Raw genomic sequence first — 26,696 nt, 5'->3', positions numbered from 1 at the left:
ATCAATACAACAGTAGACCCACGGATCTAGATCTGTAAACCTGCAGATCTGACGCATATGGATCTGGATCACAAATTTTCAGACCCGTCGGATTTGGAGCGAATCTGGACCTGTAAAAATAAAACGGATCTGGATCTAGTACTTATAAGATTCGATCCAGATCCGACCCATTGCCATCCCTAGTTTTTCTTTTAACGAATAAACTAAAAGATATGGATTTAGCAATTTTAGTTTTTATTTTTTTGTTTTTTTTTTCTTTCTTTTTTTCTGTCTTAGTTCAAGTGTTGGCCCAATAACAAAGAACAAAAGTAAAAGTATTTTACACTTTAAATTATAAAATTGCCAAAAAATTTATCTCTTATACATGAGGCTGACTGGCTGAGCATCAGTTTAAAATTGAGCTGAACCGACCCCCTTCGACTTAATTGAAATTGAACCCGACCTTTCCAACATTTAAACCGAATCAAACCGATAATGGTTCGAAAACCGACCAAAACTGAAGTGATGGAAATCGATTGATTTTAGTTGGTTTTTAAATCGAACCAATTCTAATTTAACATACTCCATCCGTCCACAATTTAAAGCCCCACTTTGATGTGAGCACGGAGACTAAGAAAGTTGAAAAAAGGTGGTGTGGATGAAATAAAGGGGTAGTAGTTAAGAGATTAGATTACTTTTACTAATCTTTGATTACGAGATTGCTTTTAATTTTTGGATTTATTTTTATTCATCTCTCACTCTTTGAAAATCACTCACACAACACACACAACAACCGCGCGCCACCGACGAGAAGCCACGACCGCCAACACTCTCCTTCAACGGCGGTAGCAGCCGCTGTCACAGCCCAAAACCATTTATTTTCTTTATACTACTTTTATTTGTAAATTATTTAATTTTCAAGTTTTTAAATACATATATATAATTATTTATAATTAAATATATATATATATATATATATAATTGAATTATGTCTAGTAATATATGTAGTAGTTAGCTAATTAACATAAACTAAAAGAATTTTATTTTATTAAATTTTACTCCCTCCGTCCCATTATTGAAGACACACTTTCCTTATTGGGGTGTCCCAATAATAAAGACACACTTCCAAAAAAGTAAATAATTAGGCAATTTAATTGGTAATTAACATAGCTTAAACCATCTCTTGCCTCTTCTCATTTCCGCCTCGGTCTTCTCAAACCATCTCTTCCCTCTTCCCTTTTTCCCACTCCTCTCGGTTGCACCGCCCTCTCATATTTCCCCCGCCGCCCCTCTCTCGTCTCCGGCGACCCTCTCTCGAGTGTGGTGTGTTGGTGTGCTGGGGGTATGAGGTGGAGAGGAGCAAGCCGGCGGTAATTCCGCCGAGGAAGGAAGACAACGTCGGCGGCGAAGAGTGGTGGTCGGCGGAGATTTAACTTTCCGGCGGTGGACTAGGGTTTGCAGCGCGGCGCCCCTCCCCCTCTCTTCTCCTTCTCCGTCGCCGCCTGCTTCTCCTTCTCCAGCCGACGTCGGCTCTGGGGCCGCGCCGCGATCGCTTTCCTTCTTCCCCTCGCATCTCTCTCTGTCCGACTCCTCTCGGTTCTCCCTCATCTCTTTCGCTCATCTCTCTCTCCCTAGACTCTGTGTCTGCCGCGATTCGATTTTTGGGTTAGGGGCTAGGGTTTGCCGCAATTCGATTTTTGGGTTCGATTTTGCAGGTTCGATTTTGGTGTTGATTTTGGGTTTGATTTGGGGGTTGAATTTCTGAGGTGGTGGTGGTTGTCGTAGGCGGCGGCGGTGGTGGTTGTCGGAGGTGGTGGTCGTTTGCAATTTGATGCTAATTTTGAATCAGTTTTTTGTGCTAATTTTTTTGGAAAATTTGCGATTTCTAGTTTGTTTTTCTGGGCTCCATTTTCGGCAGCATAGCATAGGGAATCGGTGGTGGTGGGGGTGGTCGGCGGCGGCGGTGGTGGTGGTCAGTGGTGGTGGGCAGTGGTGGTTCCGAGAAATGAGAGTTGAGAGTTAAGTCCCTAATTAAATACACACCACAACACTTTATTCCTTAAACTATCTCGTCTTAATCTCCGTGCCCAAAAGACCTGTGTCTTTATTAATGGGACGGAGGGAGTATTTTATACCCATACGAAATGAATAGCTGATAGTTTTCTAAGTAAGCTAAATATATCATACTCTCTCCGTCCACCAAAGATATGCCACAAATTTTTTTTTCGTCCGTCCACAAAAAATATGCTACATCCATTTTTAGTAGTAGGGTCCACATCATTCCACTCACATTTAAATATTTAAAGTGGGACCCTTACTCCACTATCAACTTCACCCACATTTTATTAAAATCCGTGCCAAAAGTAAAGTGGCATATCTTTGATGGACGGAGGAAGTATTATATATGTGTGTATACCTAATAGTGTAGCTATGTACCTTTCCCACAAAGCCACGTGTCTTGCTTGCAAGGAAAACTAGTAGTGAATAGTTAGGCCTAAGATAATAGGCTTGTGACTCATACAAGCTAGCTATACTACCCTCGACAGTTTTCTTATTTTCTCATCCCCAACACTTTACCAATCTTATACAATTCTTTCTCAAAAAAAAAAAAAATCTTATACAATTAATTTATAGCTTTAGGGTGTGTTTACTTTGGTAGTAAAATTTTTATTTGAAAATGATGGATAAGAAAAGGTGAGATAATATTATATTTTTCTCATTTTTTATCATGTATTTACTTTGTTGGAAATAGATGGATAAACAAATTGAAATGTTGAAAAATATTTTCACACCCTTCCAATAGGATAATATTATCCAACATTTGTGAGAAAAATGAGTGAAAATGGGCTGCCCGAATAAATTTTCAAACCTGCCCGAAGAAAATTATCCATCATAGAAAACATGTGAAAATGATGGAAAATATACTTTTTCTAACCTTTTCTATCAAAGTAAACACACCCTTATACTAAAGTATATATTTAGTAATTGTATTTTTCAAAGCTCAAATTTCAGGTTTCAGGTATGAGATTTATTTAAATGCATGTTGTGATTAATTATTGTTCATTTTAATATTATGTGTTTATCATATGAGTTAAATTAAATATCGCTAGGGACCATCATAATTGGTCCAGGATGGTAAAGATCCTTGGTATGCCACAATGCGATATACTCCTTCCGTCCGCCAAAAGTATACCATTTTTACTATATTGGGCGTCCGCAAAGAGTAGACCACTTTCCTCTTATGCAAATGGTCCCACCACTCATTTTAATCTTTTATCCTTACAAACACTCTTTATTTACAAAAAAATCCACCCTAAATTCAATATCAACTACACATCTCATAAAGTGGTGGGACTCTTTCTCCACTACATCAAAGTCATCACCAATTTTATTAAATCCCGTGCCCAACCAAAGTGGTCTACTTTTGACGGACGGAGGGAGTACATGTTAAAGTTATGGTTGCAATCAGTCACCAGGGGCCAGCATAATTGGTCCAGGACGATAAAGGTCCTTGGTATGCCACCGTACGACTTACAGTTATGAATGTTACAGTGGATCATATGCGTTACCATTTTATTAACGTGGACAATGATTGCATGTTCCCACACTGAATGTACTCTGTATGCTCATCCCATATTTATCATTTTTAGGTTTTAAAAGTCGGAGGCGCGTGGAAGGTCGAATGGCAGATTAAATGTTTTGAATTTTTTTTTTTTTTTGAGACCAACCAGAGACATTTTATTAATTCAAATCGCGATGAACAATATCTAAGAGAGCTGATGGAAAATCAGATCTCCAGATCATTGCATCAGGAACACACACGGCTAAATTAGCCAAGAAATGGGCCGCTCTATTAGCTTCCCTACGAACATGTTTAAAATCAAGCACTATCTTCTCCTTTACAGAAATAAAAGCATCATAAAGATCGTCGCAAAGAGAATCAATCCCCCTCGTCTTCGCAAAGAGAAATGTTTTGAATTTAGCTTTGCCTAAAAATGTTATTTTATGTAAAGTATTTTAAATAAAAATTTATTCCATGATTTTCTCATTAAATATTTATTTATATTCATGGTTTTTCTTCACAAATGTACATTGAAATTTTAATTAGATTTGAGTGTCACAGCCGCTGCCGTACTCGCCCTTCTCTCTCCCTCTGACCTTCCCAGAACACACACACCAGCAGACACACAAAGACGGCGACAACCTTTTCTCCCTCATCTCCGGTCAACATCGGTCGTCCTCCAGCTCAGCAGCAGCCGCAGAGGAACTATGACCATCGTCGTCGCCCCTCGTTCCTCTCTCTCTACAGAACCCCAAGTCTCAAAATCCAACCACCCATCTGCCCTCAAATCCAGAAACAGCTGCCGCTCTTTTTAACTACAGGCGACAGCGCCGCCTCTATCCTCAAGTCCGGTGAGTATCTCAAGCCACCCTCTCTCCCGCTCTGCTCCTGACTAAACAATAGTAGGGTCGCCGCCTCTACTGCCGCCAGTCGGATGCCCTAGATCACCTTTCAATGAGCCACATCTCTCTCACAAATCCCAAACCGTCAGACGGACATCAGCAGCGAGTCGCCACCGCCGTCTGTCAACTCACGGCCAGAACCCCCTCCTCCTGACTCGAGAGGGAAGCCCGCCGTGGATTCCGGCTTCGTCTACTCCGACGCACAGAGATCGCATGCCCTTCATTTTAGTGGAGTAATTACTTAGTGAATTTATTAGGGAAATAATTAATTCTATAATTAAGTGAGTTAACAAAAGAGGTGGGATAACTAATGACAAATGGTAGTAATTTTAAATGAAGAGGGAGGGTAAAAGAGTAACAAAAGCAGATAATATAATAAATATCGGTTCGATTTGGTTTTTGATCGATTCATGATAGAGAAATCAAAATTGAATCGAAATTTAGACAGTTCTTAATTATTAAAATGAACCAAAAATTGACTATTAATGGTACGAATCCAACAAAATTAAAAATAATCGGTTCAATCGATTTTATCGGCCTGATACGTTTTTTTTGCTCACCCCTACTTATACCCTCTAAAATGACCTCCATTTACATATATTTAGGTGCTTGGTTTGGTCTATGCTAAAAAAAAGGTACTCCTACATGGTTTGGTTTTAGTGTTCAAAATTTATTGGATATGTTCTAGAAGGCTTCACCGTCTCTCCGCCCACATACATTTGAATCTGGTGCCACGATTTGGGTCTACAATCTTTTTGTTCCCCACCACGAAGCACACACATACAATAATACTCTCTCTCTCTCTCTCTCGCCACACGTAATTGTTCTTTTTATCTTACAACACAACACGGCACACGACACCATCAAGGCATTTCTCTCTCTCTCTCTCTCTCTCTCTCTCTCTCTCGGGAAAGCGAGGCACAATTTCAGCTCATTCTTCTCCTCACTCAGCCGCTTGCTTCATCTTCTTCTTCTATTCTTTTCCCGATTCTTCTATCTTTGCTTCTCATGCTTCTTTCTCCGCGCTGCGGATTCATAATTTTGACCTCAAGAATAAAAGCTACTGCTATATAATATTTGTATATGTGGCCAAGAAGATGAAGGTATATACAAATTGCTTCTCTCTTCTGTCTCGTTTCAAATTCAATTTTCTACGCTTTGAAATTGCTATTTCAATTGCCGAATTATGAGCTGAGAGCTTGCATTCATAATACAAACACGAGCATGCACCCTTCGTTTCAAAATGCTCACTTCGTTTCAAATGCTCACTCTTTTAAGGATTTTGATTCTGGTTTCCATCTCTTCTGCACTAATAAATCCTTTTATTGCAATTTGTTTTCTATGTATTTTTTTCTTTCTTTTATCGATTCATTAAACTCAAATTTCCTACGTATTACATTCAGTGGCGGAGCCAGGATTTTTTTTGGGGGCTGAACTGTTACGGGGTTCGGGGACCGCCCCCGATTTTTTTTTTTTGGGGCATTTAATACATTTTAGACATTTTTTACTAAAATACAAATATAATAATAATAATAACAACATTTTCATAGATAATATAGTTCAAAACATTTACTAAAATTTTTTTTGGGGGCATTCAATACATTTTAGACATTTTTTACTAAAATACAAATATAATAATAATAATAATAATAATAATAACAACATTTTCATAGATAATATAGTTCAAAACATTTACTAAAATTTTTTTTGGGGGCATTCAATACATTTTAGACATTTTTTACTAAAATACAAATATAATAATAATAATAATAACAACATTTTCATAGATAATATAGTTCAAAACATTTACTAAATTTTTTTTTTGGGGCATTCAATACATTTTAGACATTTTTTACTAAAATACAAATATAATAATAATAATAACAACATTTTTCATAGATAATATAGTTCAAAACATTTACTAAAAATTTTTTTGGGGGCATTCAATACATTTTAGACATTTTTTACTAAAATACAAATATAATAATAATAATAATAACAACATTTTTAGACATATTATAAATTTTTTTTTTCAAAATTTGGGGGGGTCTCTAGCCCCCCCTGGCTACGCCCCTGATTACATTCTGAATTGCTTAAATTTGCTGTTGATGCTTTGTATCTTTTGTTGTGTTATAATATGCACTGTTTTTAGGGAAAAAGAAAAAGAAAAACAATAGATGTGATGAGCCTTTGATAAAATGGGACGTAGGGGTAGGGAAGGATTTGAACACCACATGCATGTGCATACATAAATTTGAGCACTATATATGTGTAGATTGCCCTGGTGAAATGTAAACCAAAATGGAATAGCGAAAATGCTAAAAAGTTCAAACAACGATGTTAAAAGCAAGCTTATTTTTCTACAAGTGTGCATATAATTTCCCTCCCCCCTATAATTTTTTGATTACACACGGAACACTTTTAAAGTGTGACTGTGACACTCGTGAGTCAAGAATGAATAGCATTCTCTCAATGATCTTTGAATATACTCAACACTTCAAATAAATCCACTTATAGCCTTATAGGAGAACTTATCAGAAGAATAAATAGAGTCCACTTTATACAAATTTTATTTAATTGCTTTTATGTTTTAAGTAAAGATATAAGAGAAATGTGGGGTTCGAAATTGAGACGACACAATCTACCAGCACAAACAATACACAAAATCACTGGGTTTGGGCACCATTATTGGAATGATCCGTTGTGTTAAGGTTCGTGTTGTTATCGGGACACCCGATGGATGGAATCAGAAACGGCAAAGTAATGTATAAGATAAGTTTTACTTTAGCTTATATCACACTATTATTTTATAATTAATTTTTTTAAAACCTCGTCTATGTATTTCATTACTTTTTAAACTTGATTGATTTGGTAAGTTTATAGGTAAATGATCTGGTGAGAACTGCTATCTTTCGTGAGAACCATCAGGATCATGCAAAAATTCATAAAATCCATGAACAAGAAATGACTAGAGTGAACAACTAGTTATATACATGAACAACCACATTAGTTGATTTTCAATCCTATACACATGTTATATTCAGTTGTTCACGATTTGGTCATATGTTATTCATGTATTTATGTGTTTGTGCATAGTTTTCCATTTTCACCAAAAGATGTGATTCCCTCTGGATCCCATCCCTATATATATAAGGAAAAAAATTAAAATTTTGTTGAACTATTTTAACTTTCTAAACCAAAATACTGAGCTTATTCGGCCAATTTTCTCATGTTTGTGCTTACCGTGTTCTTATCATGTCATGTTCAGGTTAGCATTTTAGGCACAATAAGCGTGCTTGTGCGTAATGTTATTTGTATTGTGCCCTCAAACATGCTGCTTTAGGAAGGGCACGACGTACCTGATTTGGTAGCCCTAGTGAACTGTAGATATAATGTTATTTAAGAGTATTGACTGTATTGTTGGCTTGATTATAAGATGTTCTGTTGATGGCAGATGAATATTGGACTTTCTAACTTTTGTTTCTTTATAGCTTTTCTTTTTTCCCCATTAAAATTGGATCCTTTAATGTGTTCATTTGTATTGGACTTGGATGTGCTTCTCTTCTTTGGGTTATAGGGTCCTCAGGTATTTATGTATTTCAGTTCCAACATGTTTTCATCCTACCCTACTCTTTGTAAAGTCTCTTCTATAAGTCTAAAATATGCGTCATCTTTCAGTGGATGCATAGAGTGTTGCTAGGATTTGTTTGTATGTAACTCATGCTCTCCTATGATTACTTTGCAAAATTCTACAATTCTTTCTACTTTATTTTAGATGACAAGTCTAACATAATGTGCTTTGCTTTACCACTACATATTAAAGATTATAAGGTTTAAATTGGTGACTCACAAGTGATTAATTAGAAACTTATGATGCTCCTGGAAGGAAATAAACTTACAAATAAGTTAATACTATATTATATTATCTGCAATGAAGGAAGCTTGCTCTTTTGTTTCAATAGATATTGTTTATGAGTGTATATAAAGGTTCTCTCTCTCTCTCTCTCAGTAGATCGTTCTAATACCAGAAAAGTCCATGTGCTCGCTTAAGTGCTTAACTTGTAGTAATTAGAGATAATTATTGAAATGAAACTTGAGGAACTTCTTCACTGAATTTGCCCAACTTTAGTATTCCATGAATGCCACCTCTCTGAATTTATCCACATGAATACTCTCTTGCGAGTCTCCTTGTTTCCTGTGTCAGTGGTTAGACTCGAAATTCGACGTGTAAAGACTCTCAAACTCTTTTAGTTAACTTTTTGAGACTTGGTAAGAAATTTTCAAGTACTAACAAATCTGGAATATGCAAGTCTTGTAGAGTTATAGAAAACTGAGATAAGAGTCTGTAGAATCTATGGTGCTGATACACTTTGTTCTTGTACGTACATATGTCCTTTGGGCCTGAAGCGGTTTGTATGTAGAAATTCTAGTTATTTCCCATGCTTATGTCAAGCCCAGAGAAAAAGTTAAGTGACTGCGCTTGTTTGAGTACTTGCTATAGATGATGGAGTTTGGAATGGATAAATATCTTGACACATGAATTGCTTCATCATGTTCACATAGAAGAGATCTACCAGCTGAAGCAAATTAGGCAAACACACTTCGTAGCTTGAAACATGTAGACTTACAACGAGTAATGAATTACCTTTATTTCTTTGACCTTTCCTCCTAGCTTGCTAGTGATCATGAAATTTTTGGGCATGGGATATTGTTATTGAGAAAATTATTTTGTTCCTTCCATCAAGTATTCTCCACGTGGACTTCAGAACTGTGAATGGTTTTACCACATATCTAGTAATATTCGTAAGCAATTTCATGTGGAAATAGTTTTTGTAGTTTTGATGATTACAAAAATAGATATGTATCCTTGTGATTAACATTAGAAGGAAGATTGTCTAAATGGTAAATTTTTCTTTGCAGATGGCCTTTAGATTCTCTCTGTGTTCTTTATCTTTTGTCTAGTAGAGGACTTAGTTGTCATGTAATATTATCATTCTCTGTAATTTTTTTGAAGCACATGCTGAAGTTGTTCGAGCCTTTCTTGTGTTCATTGCCTTCAGATGGAGTGGTGAATGTCTAGCTTCTTCATTACAGGAATTCCAACCATGAAGTGGATGGTTCATTCATTTCACAAATTTATTGCTGTAGAAGATATTATCTAATATTTCTGCCACGGAACTTTTCCTTGTCTTTCATGGAACCTTGAGCACTCTCTTCACCTGTAAGTTCCGTCTAATGTTTAATTCATATATATCCTGTATACACAGTTCACTTATTGCATCAGTGTGACATTTTCTACGTATGTGGATTTTCTTGTTTTTAGTGTCAAATTTTTTTATCATCCTTCTTTTGGGAGGTTTAGTGTGAAAATTCAAGTATCAGTCACGAAGTAGAAGAAGTCAAGATATTTTCTTCTCTGATGTATTGTTTTCTTGTAAAAGCATGCAACTTGTAGTTTCTTAATCTTAGGACAAAAAAAAAAACTGAAAACTACGCTTGAAATTTCAAATGTGCGATACAGATTACAAAAGCTGTTAATTGAAGATGCTTCTGTGTTATCGTAATGACTGATATTTTGTTCTGCTCTTTGTATATGGGCTTCTAAAACAAAAAATGTGAGTTACAGAGTTAGTATATTGGTTATAATAGACCTCCAGGTACATGTGCACAGCTGCAGTTGCTATTGGCTAATTTGGTGTGCTATAGTGGAGGTGAGAATATTTTAAGCACAGTGTATCCTTAGTTGCCTGGTTGACCCCTTCTCTTAGGATTTTCTTTTAGATTTTAGACAACATGATATGCTGAAACCGAGTAGGTGTGGCACATCAATTCACGACTTTAAGCTTGAGATTTCTCCTGTTATTTGTAAAATATTCAAGAATGCAGTTGATTCATTGACTTCAATGGAGTACATATTTTCTAGTTCAGTTAAAGACCTTGTGAAGTGTACATTTCATAATAAATTATGTAAATACCAATTTACAATAGATCTCTTAAGCTAGTAGAAAAATTAATTGGTGATAGACATCTGTATACAATGAAACCATCACTCTTCCACAATTCTGACCATGCTAGGAATTATTACTGATATTTCTCTTGTGAAGTGTACATTTCATCATAAATTATGTAAATACCAATTTACATCTCTTAAGCTAGTAGAAAAATTAATTGGTGATTGCCATATCTCATAAACATCCGTATACAATGAAACCATCACTCTTCCGCAATTCTAGTTCAGTTAAAGACCTTGTGAAGTACATTCATCATAAATTATGTAAATACCAATTTACAATATATCTCTTAAGCTAGTAGAAAAATTAATTGGTGATTGCCATACCTCATAGACATCCGTATACAATGAAACCATCACTCTTCCGCAATTCTGACCATGCTAGGGATTATTACTGATATTTCTCTTGTGAATCTTATGCTTTCAATATTCCACTTCATCATAAATTATGTAAATACCAATTTACAATATATCTCTTAAGCTAGTAGAAAAATTAATTGGTGATTACCATACCTCATAGACATCCGTATACAATGAAACCATCACTCTTCCGCAATTCTGACCATGCTAGGGATTATTACTGATATTTCTCTTGTGAATCTTATGCTTTCAATATTCCACTTCAACCACATTGTGTCTGATAACTCATTAAAAAATGTATATGTATTTTTCAATTATTCCCTTTCAGCTGTAGAGAGTGATTTTTGAAATATTGAACAATATGAAAGAAATAGAGTCTAACACAATCATTTATTTTTCTTGTGAAGACTTGAGGTTCCGTCTTTCCTTACAGTCAGATTTCTGATGTTTGATAGATGCAATTCCAGTATTCATGTTTTTTTTAACTAAATGGCTGTCGATGTCTTCGCCCTTTCAACAATTGTTACATAAGAGTCAACTGCTGTCTTCTCATCAATGGTCAAGTGAACATTCTTGAAAAGTATTTTTCCTTTTGCTAGTGCATTTGCAATCTGCTGCAATTTATCTACCAAATCCAGTATTAGATGGCAGAAACTAGTTCAATAATTTGAGATTTCTGTAGACAAAAACTTACTCAGACTTTGTAGCTCCCAATTGTGCCTCATGATTTGTTTGTTGTGGCTGGCAAAGCTGGAGACAGATACGTTCATCCGAGTCGTCTCTGATGCATAATCCTTCCGTAGTGAATGAATTACTGTCTACTCCATTTGCATCTCTTTTTCTATACACCTGAAACATAAGCACCGTCATGACTTCTATGATTGAGAGGGCTTGAAATATATACTTGAGCTCCAAATAAGAGTTTGAAACTTGTGATTGTAAGCCCAAGACATTACCTTTTTATACAAATCCATGTTTTCTTGGTGAATTACTGTTACCTTCTTCTTCAAATCTGAATTTTCTTGGTGGATCAGGTTTCCCTGCAACAAAATCAGGAGGATTAGCGCTTTAGATGTTTCTGCAAAACTGAAATAGCATTCTTTAGTCTATGCAATAATCCTGGGCCAACCTTTTGATTCAGTTCTTCAATCTGATCAATTAAGATCTGGTCCTACAAAGAGTAAAAAAATTTGTAAATTTGTTGCTAGAGACCACATTTGACCATAAATCCCTTGTGAGATAAAAAAAGTTATGAACCTTCCTCATCCGAACAACCCGGAGGCTCATCTCCAGTTGCTTTTCTAAGTTCTGTAGGTCCTTGACTTTTAAATCACTAAGTCCCTCACCCATTAGCAGCCTGCAATAATGGTAGATAGTATTAGAAGATATAGACTGTCATTTTGTTATATTTTTCTCGTTTTTTTACATATATATGTCCTCATTAGTGTGTCATATTGTACCTTTCTGCAGCAAGCATTATTTTTTATATGTCCAATAAGTATTACCAAATTTTCAAGTTTATCATCATTAATTTGTTTGATGCCCGGTGCACTATGATTTGAGAAGAGGTGCAGTTATCATATAAAATGGTCTTTATAAAGTATATTATGTCTTTTAGGTTCCATAACTGTTATAAATTATGTTAATGGCATCCTAAACAGCTCATTTCCGACACTATTATTCATGGTTTCCTTTATATTGCCTACGTTTTTTGGCTTCTTATGCTGTCTTTGTATTCTAATTTATTTTCTTCCTCTATTTTCCTAGAGAAAGCAAAGGTTTTTTTGTTTGTTTGAGCTAGACTTGCATCTACCTAATATTTAAATGATATTAGTAGAGACCATATGATTCAACATAGATGTGTAAGGAGCATATTACTCTAGGGAATTAGGAAAGATGTTTTATGAATATATATTATCCATATATATATATATATATAGACATACATATATGCTAACCTTACCTTGAAATGCTCAAAAGTTGCTATATATATGTATTATTTATGTTAATAGCATTGTGCAATGAGTGTGAATGTGTGATTGTCATCTTTCATATATTTAGCTGTCGAATATTCCAGAGCCAGATGAAAGAAATTTACCGGTGATTCTCTTGCAATTTCTGTAATTGTTGCCTCAGCATATTAACTTCACTTTGCCAATACTGAGAAGTTCAGAATCATCATTTGTTATGCTGCCAAATTTGAAGCAGCAAATTTCCTCTAGCAACTTTTCATAAAAAGGCAAAAAATATCTATATTGCGTTATTGCGTGCAAATTTACAAATAACCCAAAGACTGGCAGTGACTTTCTCATGATATTCTCCAGATGAAATGATAGCTGGAGATCTTTAAAGAAGATAAACTGAACTGATAGAACAGACAACGATTTTCAGCTCAGCTCAGTTGGTAAGACACTTCTCCTCCAACCATTAGGTCGGGGGTTTGAGTCATCACGGGGGGAAATAATGAACTATTATTGATCCTTTTTTCTTTTTTTGAAAGAACTGAGAGAACAGGAAATACCCCCAACCACGAGGTCCACAGAGAAACACAGCACCTGCTGCAACTTTGCGTTCAAAAGATGCCAAATCCTACGTAAGTTCAACTATTTAAACCCTATCCACGGCCCTTGCAAAAGGCCAAATTCCAACCCAAAGATAATAATAACTACTTAATTATGAAAAAGGGTCAATTGGACCCTCACTTGGAGGGAGCTTTAATATTGTTGTCTTAAATTCCCAAACTTTCAAAATAGGGTCAATTGGACCCTCACTTGGAGAGAGCTTAGCCCTCCAACCAACAACTCTAGTGTCCATCCAAAAAAAGATATTGCCGTCTAGCATGTTAAAACCATATAAAAAAGAATTTTTGAATGGAAACAAGATTTTTGATCAGAAATCTGATCCTAAAATCCTAAATCCCAGATGATTCTTCACACAAGGAGAAAGAACCTTTTTAGTTGTTAGGCTAAGCAAGGCTCACGAAAGGAGTCCACAAACCAAGACCCATAACTATTAGATCCTAATGAATCCTTAAATAAATTAACCTAATCAATACTTAAATAAAATAAATTTTATGCCCAACAAATACTCCCTTCGTCCCATTTATATAGGTTTGTTTTTTTTTGTTCAGATGTCCCAAATATTTAGGCTTGTTTCCATAAAAGGTAATGTTTTTTGATTCATTTACTAATATGTCCTCATTTAATTCTTTAATTTACTCTAACTTTAATTCATCATTAAATAATAAGTATGGGCATATTGGGAAGTTTAGTTGTATATTTTTATTCACTTATTTTTCTTAATCGTTGTGTAAATTGCAACCGGCCTATATAAATGGGACGGAGGGAGTATGTATACTTAATATCCATACAATTTACATCAGCTATATAACCAATCACAATCATTTTCTTTTAACCTTCTGGTCAACTAGGTATAATGTTTCAAACCTTCTGATCAACTAGGTACAAGAGAAGTCTATAGTTGGCATTGCATCTTGTCCCGGTATAAAGAGTAACTGTCATAATGCAATCTAAGTACGGATTGATGGATTTGTGGTCATGACAAATTTATGTAGTTAAAGTTTATGGATAAGAGGATCATGAAACTGTGAGGATACTAGAAGTCAATTCATTCATATCCGTAAGCCAGTTTAACAATCCGAGCTATTTTAGTAATATCAGAATCAGCTGGTTAAAAGAAGATTGAACCACTGGAAGAAACTCTGCTTCAAAGCTTATCCAAGGCTGAAGTTTTGATTAGAAGAACATAAAGCAATTAAGTTTTGTAGTTACTCCTGATTGATTAAAAAGTGTAAATATTTTAGCTTTAGATGTATATTATACCCCCTCAGTCCACAAAAAATAGTCCTAGAAGTGGACGACACGACACGAGTTTTAATAAAAATAGTTGAGTGTATTGTGAGTGGAGAAAGGGTCCCACTTTCTCACTTAGAAAGTGATGTTAATAATGATAATTAATTGTATTGTGAGCGGAGAAAGATGCCCACCATGTGATAGAAAGTTTTGAAAAATGAAAAGAGACTATTTTTTGTGGACGTCCCAAAATGGCAAAAATGTACTATTTTTTGTGGACGGATGGAGTATGTTTTTGGTAGATATGTTATCAATCTGTGTATGACATTGTAATTAAAAAGCTCTTAGGATTCATGCAAAAATCTCAACTTCTTAATATACCATTGATGATTGTCAAACTTAATACTCCCCCTATCCAACAAAAGTATGGACACTTTGCCATTTTCATCCGTTTCACAAAAATATGCACTTTCTATTTTGGACTCTTATCCCTTATTTTTAAACCTCAACATCTCAACTTATGTACAACAAATACCAACTGTGGGCCCCTCTTCACTCACACCACATTCAACTAATATTTTTAAAACTCGTGCTGGACACTTTTGTGGGACATGGGGAAGTATTACTTCTTTCTCTCCCTTATCACATGATTTTATCTTCCCTTTTCATTAGGCTATTTACACTTTTAAGGTCTAGGAGATTACTGCTCTTCATTAGGCTAAATGAGTTGGACATGGACACTGGACATTTGATCGTGAAGATTACCTTGACTTCAGAAGTTGAATTTGCCAATTGGTGAGGATCCTCTTTTGCTTTGTCGTACCTTTCAATCACCGACTTCATGCTGTACAAAATTAGCATAAATGTCAGATCTTATAAGTTACAATGGTGTTCCATGAATATGTAAGGAATTTCTTTAGTAGTAAGTTATGCATTTATCGTTTTGTTTGCCACATGATTTCCTATATAACTCTTCATTGTCAAAAGAAACACAAATTTCTCAAAAAGCAAAAGAAAAGTCAGAAGTGGTCGCCAAGTGGTAACTATTCCTGATTATACTATAATCTATTCTTAGATTCATGTACATTGCTCAATTCCTGTTAATTTTTTTGATCCATGTATACTCCTTTGATTAGTTGCTGAAGACCATCATGCAAACAGAATCTAGTTCGAGTGTCATTCTGACTGCATGCAGCAAGAATAAATCGATCTGTACACAAGGAGAATAGTAAAGAAGAAATGAGTGTGTTTCTTCTAATAAGCATCTCCTTGTCTTGGTATCTCAGTGTGAAAGAGTCAAAGTTTGGATCAGTGTTGTAAAAAACGATTCGAGCGCCTCAAGGCGAGGTGGTGCCAAACCGCTCTAAATATTATGCATCTATAGTAAACTTCTCCTTGCCTGTGATCTCAGTATGAAAGAGTCAAAGTTTGGATCAATGTTGTAAAAAACCGATTGGAGTGCCTCAAGGCGAGGCTGTGCCAAACCGCTCTAAATATTACGCATCTATAGTAAACTTCTCCTTGCCTGTGATCTCAGTATGAAAGAGTCAAAGTTTGGATCAATGTTGTAAAAAACCGATTGGAGTGCCTCAAGGCGAGACTGTGCCAAACCGCTCTAAATATTACGCATCAGTAGTTAAATTAGTCACAAACTTTGGATGATCAGCTAAGTGGGTAAAAGATGATCATAAATAAATGTCTAATCGGCTAGACACAGAAAGTCAAAAAATTGGTCACGGAGATTAATAAACTTACTTTGGATGTAATTATATCCATCCATGGCTTAAAGTTAAAAGCGTAGGCCTACATATTCAAAATTTAGTACATGCATAAGGCTGCTTGTACGAATAGTTTAGTTAGAGAATATGTACTAATCAATGTCATGCTTTCCTCTCGTTCTGTTAGGTATCTATTTTGCATGTATCTATTCTCAAGTATGTAAGAACTTGTATTATTGTGTGTGTGTGTGTATATATATATAGGGAGAATTCCTGTGAGAATGCCATATTTTTGTGACACTTAAGAACTAATCACAGCCGTTGATTTGGATATTTTCGACGGTTTGTTCAACAATAAGACATGAAAATTGTTGTTCATGCGCTTTTGTTCATGAATTTTATGTATTTGTTCATGGTTAGTCATGAACATCGTTGTTCATGCGTTTTTTGTTAATGTATTTTATGTATTTGTTCATAATTTTTCCGTTCTCACAAAAAGACGATTTCGCACATGATCTTAACCCTATATATATATATGTGTGTGTGTGTGTGTGTAGGGTGCGGTTCTAGTGAGAACCACAATTTTTGTGAGAACATGAAAATTATTAAAATTACTGCATCTGCTATACAAATTAATGCATCTGCTAATAAATTTACCGCATTCGAAAAAAATAATTTTTTTGTTCCCTTCAAGATTCAAACCCAGGTTCTGCATTCATCCACTGTAGATCTTGATGATCGAATGACTTAAAATGATTTTCCGTTCTTATTTTATTTAGTGGTTCTTATTTGAACCTCTCCTTATATATATGTGTGTGTGGGTGGTGGTGGTGGGGGGGGGGGGGTCTGAACAATGAAATCTTAGATGTATTTGTTGGTCTTATAGTTTATCTTTCTACAGATTTTGAAATACTCGGATAATTATGATTTCGGTTATACATGTCATGTTTTGTTTAATTTGATTATATTCTATGATTTTAATTCACTTGACAGCCTGCCTTTTATTGAAGCTCTTACAAGCTTAAGCAATTGTGAGCTTTTCACTTTCTTTCTTCCCCAAATGTTACACCCCGCCTTACTAATCACAAAACACACCAACAAATCACACACTAGGAGCAGTTATATCGAAGACTACACTTGGTGAGTGTGGCAGGTAGCATTGAATTAGGATATTTAGGAAGAACAGGTTGTTCCAAATCGATGGAATTCTTGACTATTTAGCTTCTAATGCTTGATTATTGAATGGAAATTCGTTAACAAATCAACATTTAGAGGTTTATACTCATAATAAACTCTTATAGCAACTTACTAGCAATTTAAGTAAGTTGTCAAGTGTGTTAACAAACTTCAAAATAGTTGTTAGTGCGGTCGGTCAATTGAGCTGTCATTCGCCATTTACTATAGACTCTGCCCTTAGGTGGTGTTTATATTATGTATAAAAAAGTATTTTCATTTTTATTATTAGTATTTCTTTGGTCTTATTTTCCAATTGGTTTTGAACTAAGAAAAGTGAACTCAATTATAGAAATTATCAAGGGCGATGAGATATTCTAAAGTTTCAATCTACGGTCTACCTTAGAAGGTGTTGGTTCATCTAGAAGTTAATTAAAACAATTTATAAGCTTCATAGGTTTTTGAGATTTGATAAAATAAGCTCGTAAGAGGTTGTGAAAATAAGTTCACTTGTAAGCTTCTTAGAAAAAAAGTTTCACTCTGGATTGGGGTAAAATAAGAACTCATTTTAAAATAGAAATTATGAACCATTTTCAGCTCTCAAGCTATGAAGATATATGGTAAATTCATCACTTTATTGGATGTATTTATGATCTTGGGTTCGAATTTCATATGGAGCGAAAATTTTAATTTTTGAATTTATATATTTTTACAGCGTTTCATGACTCATTGTTCATATTTTAATAGGAGTTTATAACCTAGTCCCTTCCTACCCAATCCTAAGTTATTTCACATAATTTTATAAGCAATAATAATTTACAAAAATAAGTTACTATGGTTTGTTATTTTCAATACATATTTTTTCAATTTAAATATTTTAAATAAGATTTGGTGCAGTCTCTTGTACATTTGTTTGTATGGTGCTGACGGCTCCGACCCAATCCGCATTTTGTTCTTTTTATTTTTATAATGTCTTATTTATATGTAAATGATACTATTACTAACAACAAATAATACTTTTATAAAGTAAATGATACTTTGTGTAAACATACATTATAAATGACGCTTGTAATAATAGAAAATGACACTTTGATGTATGCAAATGATATTTCACAAATTATATTGTTGTATAAAATTAAATGATACTCTCTCCATTCCAATTCATAGGCCACATTTCTTTATTTAGACGTTCTAATAAAATAGGTCACTTCCTAGAAAATCAATACATAATAAATATCCTAACTTAACTCATTATTTTAGTTTAAATATCAGTTTTTGGCCTTTCGTTTGAGCGTTTTTTCAAAAATATCTCACCCCAAGCATAATTACAAAACAATACCTATCGTTTCATTTTTTTATGGCCCGCAATTTTTTTTCAGTAATCGGTATTTGACGTGTTCTAACCAAGTGTCATATCATTAGTATACATCAACATAAAAAAATTAAAAGAAAAGGGTTAATATAAGTTTTTGACCCATCGTTTGAGCGTTTTCTCAAATATATCACACCCTAAGCATATTTACAAAACAATACCCATCGTTTCATTTTTTTTTTCTTATTTGTAGCCTGCCAAAATAATCCGGCGACCGGTATTTGACGTGTTCCACCATTTGATTCTGTGTGTTTCCTTGATATATGTATTTCACAAGATTGGTATCAAAACATGACTAAAAATTCAGAGTTTTCACTAATATACATTGATTGGGATCATCAACATGGAACTCAATAAATGTTTGTAGTTTTGTAATAGACTGGTAATACTTCTCCTCAGATATAAGTTTTATTCTACAGATTTGATCACTATCCTCTCCTAATATGTTTGGTCTATTATCATGTTTCCCTCCATCATGTTCACATTGATGTGCATGATCCCAGTGTAGATCAGTGAAAAACTTTATTATAAATTATTCATTTTTTAACATCGGTGCTTAGGCCGTGTGGCCTATTGAAATGGGACGGAATGAGTACTTTATATAAATATAAATAATACTTTATAAATGATATATATAAATGATACTTTTTAGATTGGTTGAGAAGGATGGTAAAAGAAATATATTGAAATAAAAAAATAAAAAAACAGATTGGGTGATTTAAATTTCATTTTTTAAAATATTCTTATAATTTTAATATATATGTATATATATGTGTGTGTGTGTGGGTGAGAGAGAGAGAGAGAGAAAGAGAGAGAGAGATTGATCTAGTCTTAATTAAAAACCTTGTATTTCAAAGTGAACAAAATATTATAATGTCATAAAAATACTTATCACCTTAGGAAAACGATTATCCTAAGGAATTACGGTTGCATGTGATTTCTGTCTAAATATTATGAAGCAAAATCTTACCAACACTATTACAAAAAAACGGCTTTTAGGACCGAAATATTGGTTGTTAAAAATGATATTTTAGAGTACTCCCAACAGAAATCTCAAAATTATGCTCCTATATTCCTCCCTAAAGTTTCTCTATTTAATTTTAGGATTTTGATTTTATAAATGCATACATCAAATCTCCTATTTTCTACATAAAAATAATAATTATGTGTGGGCCCTATTAATTATAAGCTTAAAATAAATTTAGGGTGAGTGTAAATTTAAGATTGAATTTAGGTAGGTGTAAAATATTTTGTGGGCCCCATCCAATTTAGGAGATCTGCTGGATGCATTTTTTATCTCATTTTCAATTGTTTTAGCCTAAATTTAGAGTTAATGATGCATTTAGGTGATCATCTGGGAGTGCTCTTAGTCATTAAATACAATAACGATCGATATTAGATGCCGTTAATTTGATGGTCGTTTTTGTAATTTATGATCATTTTCCAATCGTTAATTTTAACGACTAAATAATGACCATTTTTTTTCTGTAGTACAAAGTTTAAGAATAGTAACGGCGGTATTTTATTACTAACAATCGAAATATCGGTTGTTAATTAACTACTCTTTTTTCGATTGTTAATACATAATTTTTTTAATTAAAAAATTTAATTTTATAATGGTTGGCCCCGCTCTTTCCCCAGTAAAAAAGGAGTATGTATTGAACTTATAGTTCAATAGATACTTTTTATGAATGTCAACTTATAAGTATCGTAAGTAAATTACTCCCGGTTGTTTTAATCATTTGATAACCAAAGTCATTCTTTGAAATGATCACTATGAGTCAGACTCAATAGAATTTGATCAATCCTTTTTTCTGTCGTTAAGGCGGAGAACTGAACCAAGAATTCTCTTTCTTCATCATCAATCGAATCACTGTTCGCGACCCGGGATTCTATTTTATCATCAATCCAAACCCCATTCACGGTTACGGACCGATACAACAATCATTACTACATAATTTTTTTAATTAATTTTTTTATTATGTAACGATCACTTTTTTACATCACTGAATGAATGTTCTATTGATAGTTAATTAACGATCGATAATTTGATTGTTAATTTTAAAAAAATAGTAAAATATATTTAATATTCCAACAACATTTTTCGGGTCGTTAATCGGGGATTTTCTAATAGTGCAAAGTTAATGATACGTAGGAATACTAAAGACATATAGGAATTTAATAATATACATATTCATAAGAATCTTTTGAACATATATGAAAGTTTATTAGTTCAAAAATATATTGCAGAAATTGAAAAGATAAAGGGTATAGTGCCCCCCACTTCCTCAATCCGCCTCGCTGATGATATTGTTTTGTCTTTTATACTCCCTCCGTCCCGCCCAAGATGCTACATATTCCTTTTTGGGCCGTCCCAACGAAGATGCTACATTTCTATATTTGGCAAAAATAGGAAATTTTAACACTTAATTAACACTAATTAAATATTTCTTTATTACATTCTCTCTCCTACTTTATCACTTTATTATCTTCTCTTTCTTACTTTATCACTTTCTCTCTCCTACTTTATCACTTTATTACCTTCTCTTTCTTACTTTATCACTTTCTCTCTCCTACTTTATCACTTTATTATTACACACTTAAAACATTAATCTACAACTCCTTAAATCCCGTGCCCAAAGGTAAATGTAGCGTCTTGGCCGGAACGGAGGGAGTATTAATTTCTTCTTAAGGATTTCCCTTACGCTGCTTGCAATTGCTAAAAATGATACCGACATAAACAACAAACGATGAACATAATCACATATTCCAATTTGTCTCCAAACTTTGATGCCTTCGAGATTCTCACATACTCAGAGGCCTTACACAAAATTTGAGCTAACAATGTAGTAGTACAGTTTCGAGTTTAATTTATGATGGACCATTCTTTTGAAGCCTCACTGATAAAATAAACGCACGAGAGAAATTAAGCAGAATGAATGAGGCAAATGTGGTTGAAGGATTTCTGTGGATTGATGCCTGATGGGGTTAAACATGTTATATACTACATCATTTCTTCACCTTAATTAGGGGAATGTATCCCCTTTTATTAGAACCAATCTTAAAATTAATGTCTACAATAATCGTTAATCACTTAGAATATTTGACTTAAAAAGGCTACGTCACTGGTATCATTAGTTGTGGATTAATGCCTAACTATTCAACCAAAGTGCTTTATTTAAAAACATTAAGAGGGTGTTTGGCTAAGCTTATTTAAAAAATTTATAAGATGTTTCAAGAGCTTATAAGATACATTTTTGTTAAGAGCTTATTATAAGTTGTTAAGCTGTTTTGAAGAGCTTATAAGCTCCGCCAAACACCCTCTAAATCAAAGCAAGTTGATCGATATTCTATCACTCTTTTGAGTTCTTTCACACAATCTGAGTTCATAAAAATCAGTATATATTTAATAGGGGAGGGCATCTCCACCATCCATCCCATTTCCCACAACTAAAAAGAAAAAAATGTAGTGTTTCAACCTATGATACTATTCATTTTAGTGCTAGCCATAGTATTAACGATAAAGTCATACTCATAGCAATAACACCACCAAATATCATACATACAAATTATACTTGATCTTATCATAAAATAACAAATTAATGCAGTTTGACGTGTATCATCCTAAAAGCAAACTCAAAATGCAATAAAAATGATGAGGCATGAAGCCACAGCACAGAAAAAATCCAAAAAAGAAAAAGGGAAGAGAGAACCTGGGGGTACTGACGAAATCGTAGAGTTTTCCGGTGCTGGAGAAGATGATGAGTGCGACCTGAGCATCGCACAAAATAGCAAGTTCCTTAGCCTTCTTCAACAGTCCATTCCTCCTCTTTGAAAATGTCACTTGCCTGCTCGTCATGTTGTCGATCCTCCTTATCACTATCTTCCCTCTCCCCATTTTTTCTATTCAATTAATTGCATTTCCGACTCACAGGGATGACTCAGATCTGCTCCCTACCTTACATTATTCAGATGCCCAAAGACTTCCCACATTTTCGATCGGGCGGCTGCTATTTTTGGAAATTTACGCTCAGAATAAAACCTTTTTGCTTAAAACAACTTCAATCTTCATTAATATTGACACGTGGACCAATCGGAATGTGAGCACGGTCTACACCATATGGATCACCGACGCGTGTTCCATATTCGGAAACTTCCCATTTTTAGGAATTATCTTCCTTTTCTTTAATTGACATATTTGTCCTTGTGTTATGCGGAGCGCTCCAATACGCGTCACGTGTCTAAATAGATTTTGTGTTGTTTTCTAGTACTCCATATCTTTTTGTTTTTGTATGTATTCAATCATAGAGTAAATTTTTAAAAATAATTGTTTTTCCTGCTTCTGACTTGAACCAGTTTAACACCAAATATCAATTCTAACATGATAATAGTAAAATAATCTGCAATGAAAAGAACTTTCTGCTTCTTTATTTTTTCTTCCAATAATTCACAAAAAAAGGTTTGTACTTATTTTTAAATTATATCTCATTCATTCATTAATCTTTACTTTTCACTTTTTCACTATTTCTATTATTAATTATTTTTTTCATTCCAACTTTTAGTATTCATCTTTTTTTTTATTGTCTCATATTTTGATATTCATTTCTATTTTTAATAAAAGTAGGTAGAACATTTACTCCACTTTAATTATTTTAACACTCACATAAAAGATGAGATCCTTATTCCCAGGCATGTCAAAAAAGCCTGAAACCGACGGATCGACCTGAATAGACCGATAAATAAGGAGGGTTAGGGCGAAAAATTTTAACCCAAAAAAAATTTAGTTCGAATGGCCCGAATCGAAAATAGCCCGAGCCCGATGAAGTTGGCCCCAAAATCGAGTGAGTTGGCCCGATTAACAGAACACTTTCTTAATAATTGATTTTTAAACTTTAATACTTTACTTTATAATTCGATAATAATAAACATTTTGATGCTTGTAGAATATGTTTTGATTTTTTTCTACGGTTAATAACAAACATGTATGATATAAAAGTGAAAGAAAGATAGTCATTTATGTTAAATCTATATACAATTTTTATTGGAAATGAAGTTAAAGTTAGATATTATCACTACAAGAATATAAGGGTTTTAGCCACACATAATTTGTGACACATAATTATGTGTGGCAATATACTCACACATAATTAAATATGTGTAGGTAAATTCATTAGACAGTTTTAAATAATTAATGACATTTAATTATGTGTAGGTAAAAAGATTTAGTCACATTTATTTTTTTATTTTTTATTTTCCATTTAACTCTTAATATATTTAATGCTGACGTGGAAGTTTTAGTTACACATAATTTGTGACACATAATCATGTGTGACAATATACCCACACATAATTGAATATGTGTAGGTAAATTCAGTATACGATTTTAAATAGTTTAAGACATTTAATTATGTGTGGGTAAAAAGATTTAGTCATATTTTTTTTAATTTTTTTTTTCTCTTAATATATTTGGCAAACAATTAATAAGTGTGAGAGGAACAATTTAGTGACACATTTTTTTTACTGTTGATTATAATTTATTTAAATCTTAATTGATGTTTCATTTTACCGCCATTTTCCAAAACTCCCACTAAAAACTATTCTAATTAATTCTACTTCCCACTACGCCACTTCACATCCCCACCAAAATTCTCTCTCACCTCCACTACCAACCCAATCGCAGAATGCATATTCACGCCAAAGAGGGATCTCCATCTCCACTGATCTGCGTCGATTCACCTTTTGCAGCTAGTCGAAACTCTATCTTCCGCCAGCCTCTCTGCACCCTAGCGCCGTCCGCCGCTCTGCACCCTAGCGCCGCCGCACGCCGCTATGCTCCATCAGCCGCCGCACGCCTCCAGGCCAGAACACGCAGCACCGCGTTCTTCCTCTTCTTCCTCCACAGAAATCGTATCTATTCCTCTTCTTCCTCCAAAATCGTATCTATTCCTCGGTTTCTCTCTCTCACCAAACCCATTTTCTTCCTCTTCTTCCTCCAAAATCGTATCTTTTCCCTTCCAACCCCTCCGTTCTAGGTACCGTTGAATTAATTGAACTGATTTCGTAGGTACCGTTGAATTAATTGAACTGATTTCCTGTTTATTTTTTCTTTTCAGGCCCCATTAATTGAACTGATTTCCGGATTTTTATGCCCCGGAGAGGACCTCACTCCGGGTTCTGCTTTTCTTCCAACTATTGAAGTTCGATACGAGCACTTGAGCGTTGATGCAGAGGCCTATGTAGGTGGGAGAGCTCTGCCTACAGTGTTCAACTTCATTGTTAATATCTTGGAGGTGAATGATTCTGATTCAGACAGAGTAATAAGCCTTTACCTATTCTTCATGATGTTAATTAGTGGAATCATCGAACCTGGAAGGTGAAGAACTGATGATGAAAAAATCTTAAAGCCAACTTTCAATCTTCATTTTTTCTGGCTGAAACTGCAGCTTGTGTTTTGATGAAGTTTGCTGCTCTTGTTTCACAGAATGACGCATCTTTTAGGCCCGTCGAAGAAAATGTGATGATGAAGTCTGCCAACTTTCAATCTTCATTTTCTTCTAGTTGAGGATGGTATATACTTGTACCCGTTCTTCATACTTTCTTTATTATTTTTCCATGTGCTGAATGTAGTGCTCTGCTTTGTAGACATATGCTTTGGTCCCTTCATAAGGATTGTAGGACATATTAAGGAGCTTGCTATTTGTTGCCTTTATTATTTCTCTTTCATGGACTCCTTGCTTCTGCAGTCACTTGTTTCACGTTGCGTGTGTAAGTCTCATAGGATTTCAATTATTAACTGTTTATTTAAATTGTGCTGGTAATGTTCCCCTGCTCGTTCTCCTCTTTTATATTGCAGAATGTTGGGTAAGGTGGCCCAATGCTGATAACCATCTCACAGCAAGTTAAATAGTTTGTTTGCAAATCCTGTTGAAGAAGAAAAAAAATTCTTGTTGCTTTATTTATGTGAAGGAAGTCATTGTAGCTTATAGATGTTGGCCAAATTATGACTAATATCTTGTTTCTCTTATCTTGGCAGGAGTCATTGAAAAAGTTGTCACGATGGTTAACCAATGTTCAACTCTTCCAATGTACAATGGAGTTGTTTTTTGATCAAGAACTTGAAGAAAAATTATGAGTCCTAGATTAATTGCGAGTTGTAGATTAAGTGCTTAGTAATTTAGACATTTAAAATTATATGTAGTTAGTAATTTTAGACTTGTACTTTGATTTTGTTAAATATTTTTTTATGTAAATGTTATGTACGATATTCTTGTTATATTTAATGTGTTGAGTATTTGATTTTTGATTTTTGATTTTTTTTATTATAATTATAATTATGATTATAATTGACTAATACAAAGGTTATAATATTTGAAAATAGTAATATTTTTTCTAAAATTCAATTACTAAAAAAATATTTTTCTCCACACATATAAATATACCTTTAGTGACATATATATGTAGGCAAATATTTGATGATTTACCCACACATAAAATTTGCCACGTGTAAATGCCATGTCATTTCCACATCATCGCTGCAGTATATCATAAATATCTTTTCCCACACATAAAATGTATTATTCGTGACATATATATGTGTAGGTAAATGTTTGGTGATTTACCCACACATATACATATGTGTGGATAATACCCTTTCTTTACAAAGTTTTAACCACACATGTTGACATTTGACTTATGTGTGGGTAAAAAGAAACAATGACACATAAATATACTTTTAGCCACACATGAATGTGTGGCTAAAATCCTTAATTTCTTGTAGTGTATGTAAATTTACGTTAAAATAACACTAA

General features: G+C 34.1%; 1 protein-coding gene and 2 long non-coding RNA genes across 11 annotated transcripts; 2 read left to right on the top strand and 1 right to left on the bottom strand.

The window, feature by feature from the left end:
- The first annotated feature begins 5,187 nt into the window (after positions 1-5,187).
- On the top strand, positions 5,188-16,010 carry LOC130992701 (uncharacterized). 5 transcript variants are annotated; one of them, XR_009091340.1, is made up of 5 exons: positions 5,188-5,546; positions 9,538-9,664; positions 13,138-13,217; positions 13,314-13,977; positions 15,298-15,404. It is a non-coding gene; the product is annotated as an uncharacterized LOC130992701 (long non-coding RNA). The 5 variants fall into 5 exon arrangements; XR_009091343.1 differs by having other exon boundaries at positions 5,313-5,546; positions 13,314-13,406; positions 15,298-16,010; XR_009091341.1 differs by having other exon boundaries at positions 5,314-5,546; positions 9,504-9,664; positions 13,314-13,406; positions 15,298-16,010.
- LOC130992667 (MADS-box transcription factor 23-like) lies at positions 11,185-22,931 on the bottom strand. 2 transcript variants are annotated; one of them, XM_057917409.1, is made up of 8 exons: positions 22,602-22,931; positions 15,391-15,469; positions 12,912-12,973; positions 12,071-12,170; positions 11,943-11,984; positions 11,770-11,853; positions 11,508-11,662; positions 11,185-11,438 (listed from the first exon to the last, which is right to left on the bottom strand). In XM_057917409.1, the coding sequence occupies exons 1-8, from the start codon at positions 22,784-22,786 to the stop codon at positions 11,435-11,437; spliced, it is 711 nt and encodes a 236-aa protein (XP_057773392.1). In that variant the 5' UTR covers positions 22,787-22,931; the 3' UTR covers positions 11,185-11,434. The 2 variants fall into 2 exon arrangements, with proteins under 2 accessions (XP_057773392.1, XP_057773390.1); XM_057917407.1 differs by having other exon boundaries at positions 11,185-11,427; positions 22,602-22,927.
- A 1,106-nt stretch (positions 22,932-24,037) lies between these two features.
- LOC130992703 (uncharacterized) lies at positions 24,038-26,191 on the top strand. Of its 4 annotated transcripts, none has more exons than XR_009091349.1 (4): positions 24,038-24,920; positions 25,002-25,261; positions 25,370-25,653; positions 25,922-26,191. It is a non-coding gene; the product is annotated as an uncharacterized LOC130992703 (long non-coding RNA). The 4 variants fall into 4 exon arrangements; XR_009091348.1 differs by having other exon boundaries at positions 25,002-25,455; positions 25,531-25,653; XR_009091346.1 differs by having other exon boundaries at positions 24,042-24,920; positions 25,370-25,455; positions 25,531-26,191.
- The last annotated feature ends 505 nt before the right edge of the window (positions 26,192-26,696 follow it).

Source organism: Salvia miltiorrhiza, chromosome 7, assembly GCF_028751815.1.
Source record: "Salvia miltiorrhiza cultivar Shanhuang (shh) chromosome 7, IMPLAD_Smil_shh, whole genome shotgun sequence".
Lineage (NCBI taxonomy): Eukaryota > Viridiplantae > Streptophyta > Magnoliopsida > Lamiales > Lamiaceae > Salvia > Salvia miltiorrhiza.
The sequence above is the reverse complement of the archived record's forward strand: the minus strand, read 5'-3'. Positions and strand labels throughout refer to the sequence as shown.

Bases quoted from the DNA above. Each gene is read 5' to 3' on its own strand.
- LOC130992667 (XM_057917407.1), bottom strand. From the start codon at position 22,786: ATGGGGAGAGGGAAGATAGTGATAAGGAGGATCGACAACATGACGAGC. The intron at 12,974-15,390 runs GTAATCTTCACG...TGAACTTCTCAG, and splicing joins ATTCAACTTCTGAAGTCAAG to TATTGGCAAAGTGAAGTTAA. The intron at 11,854-11,942 runs GTTGGCCCAGGA...ATTTTGTTGCAG, and splicing joins TTGAAGAACTGAATCAAAAG to GGAAACCTGATCCACCAAGA.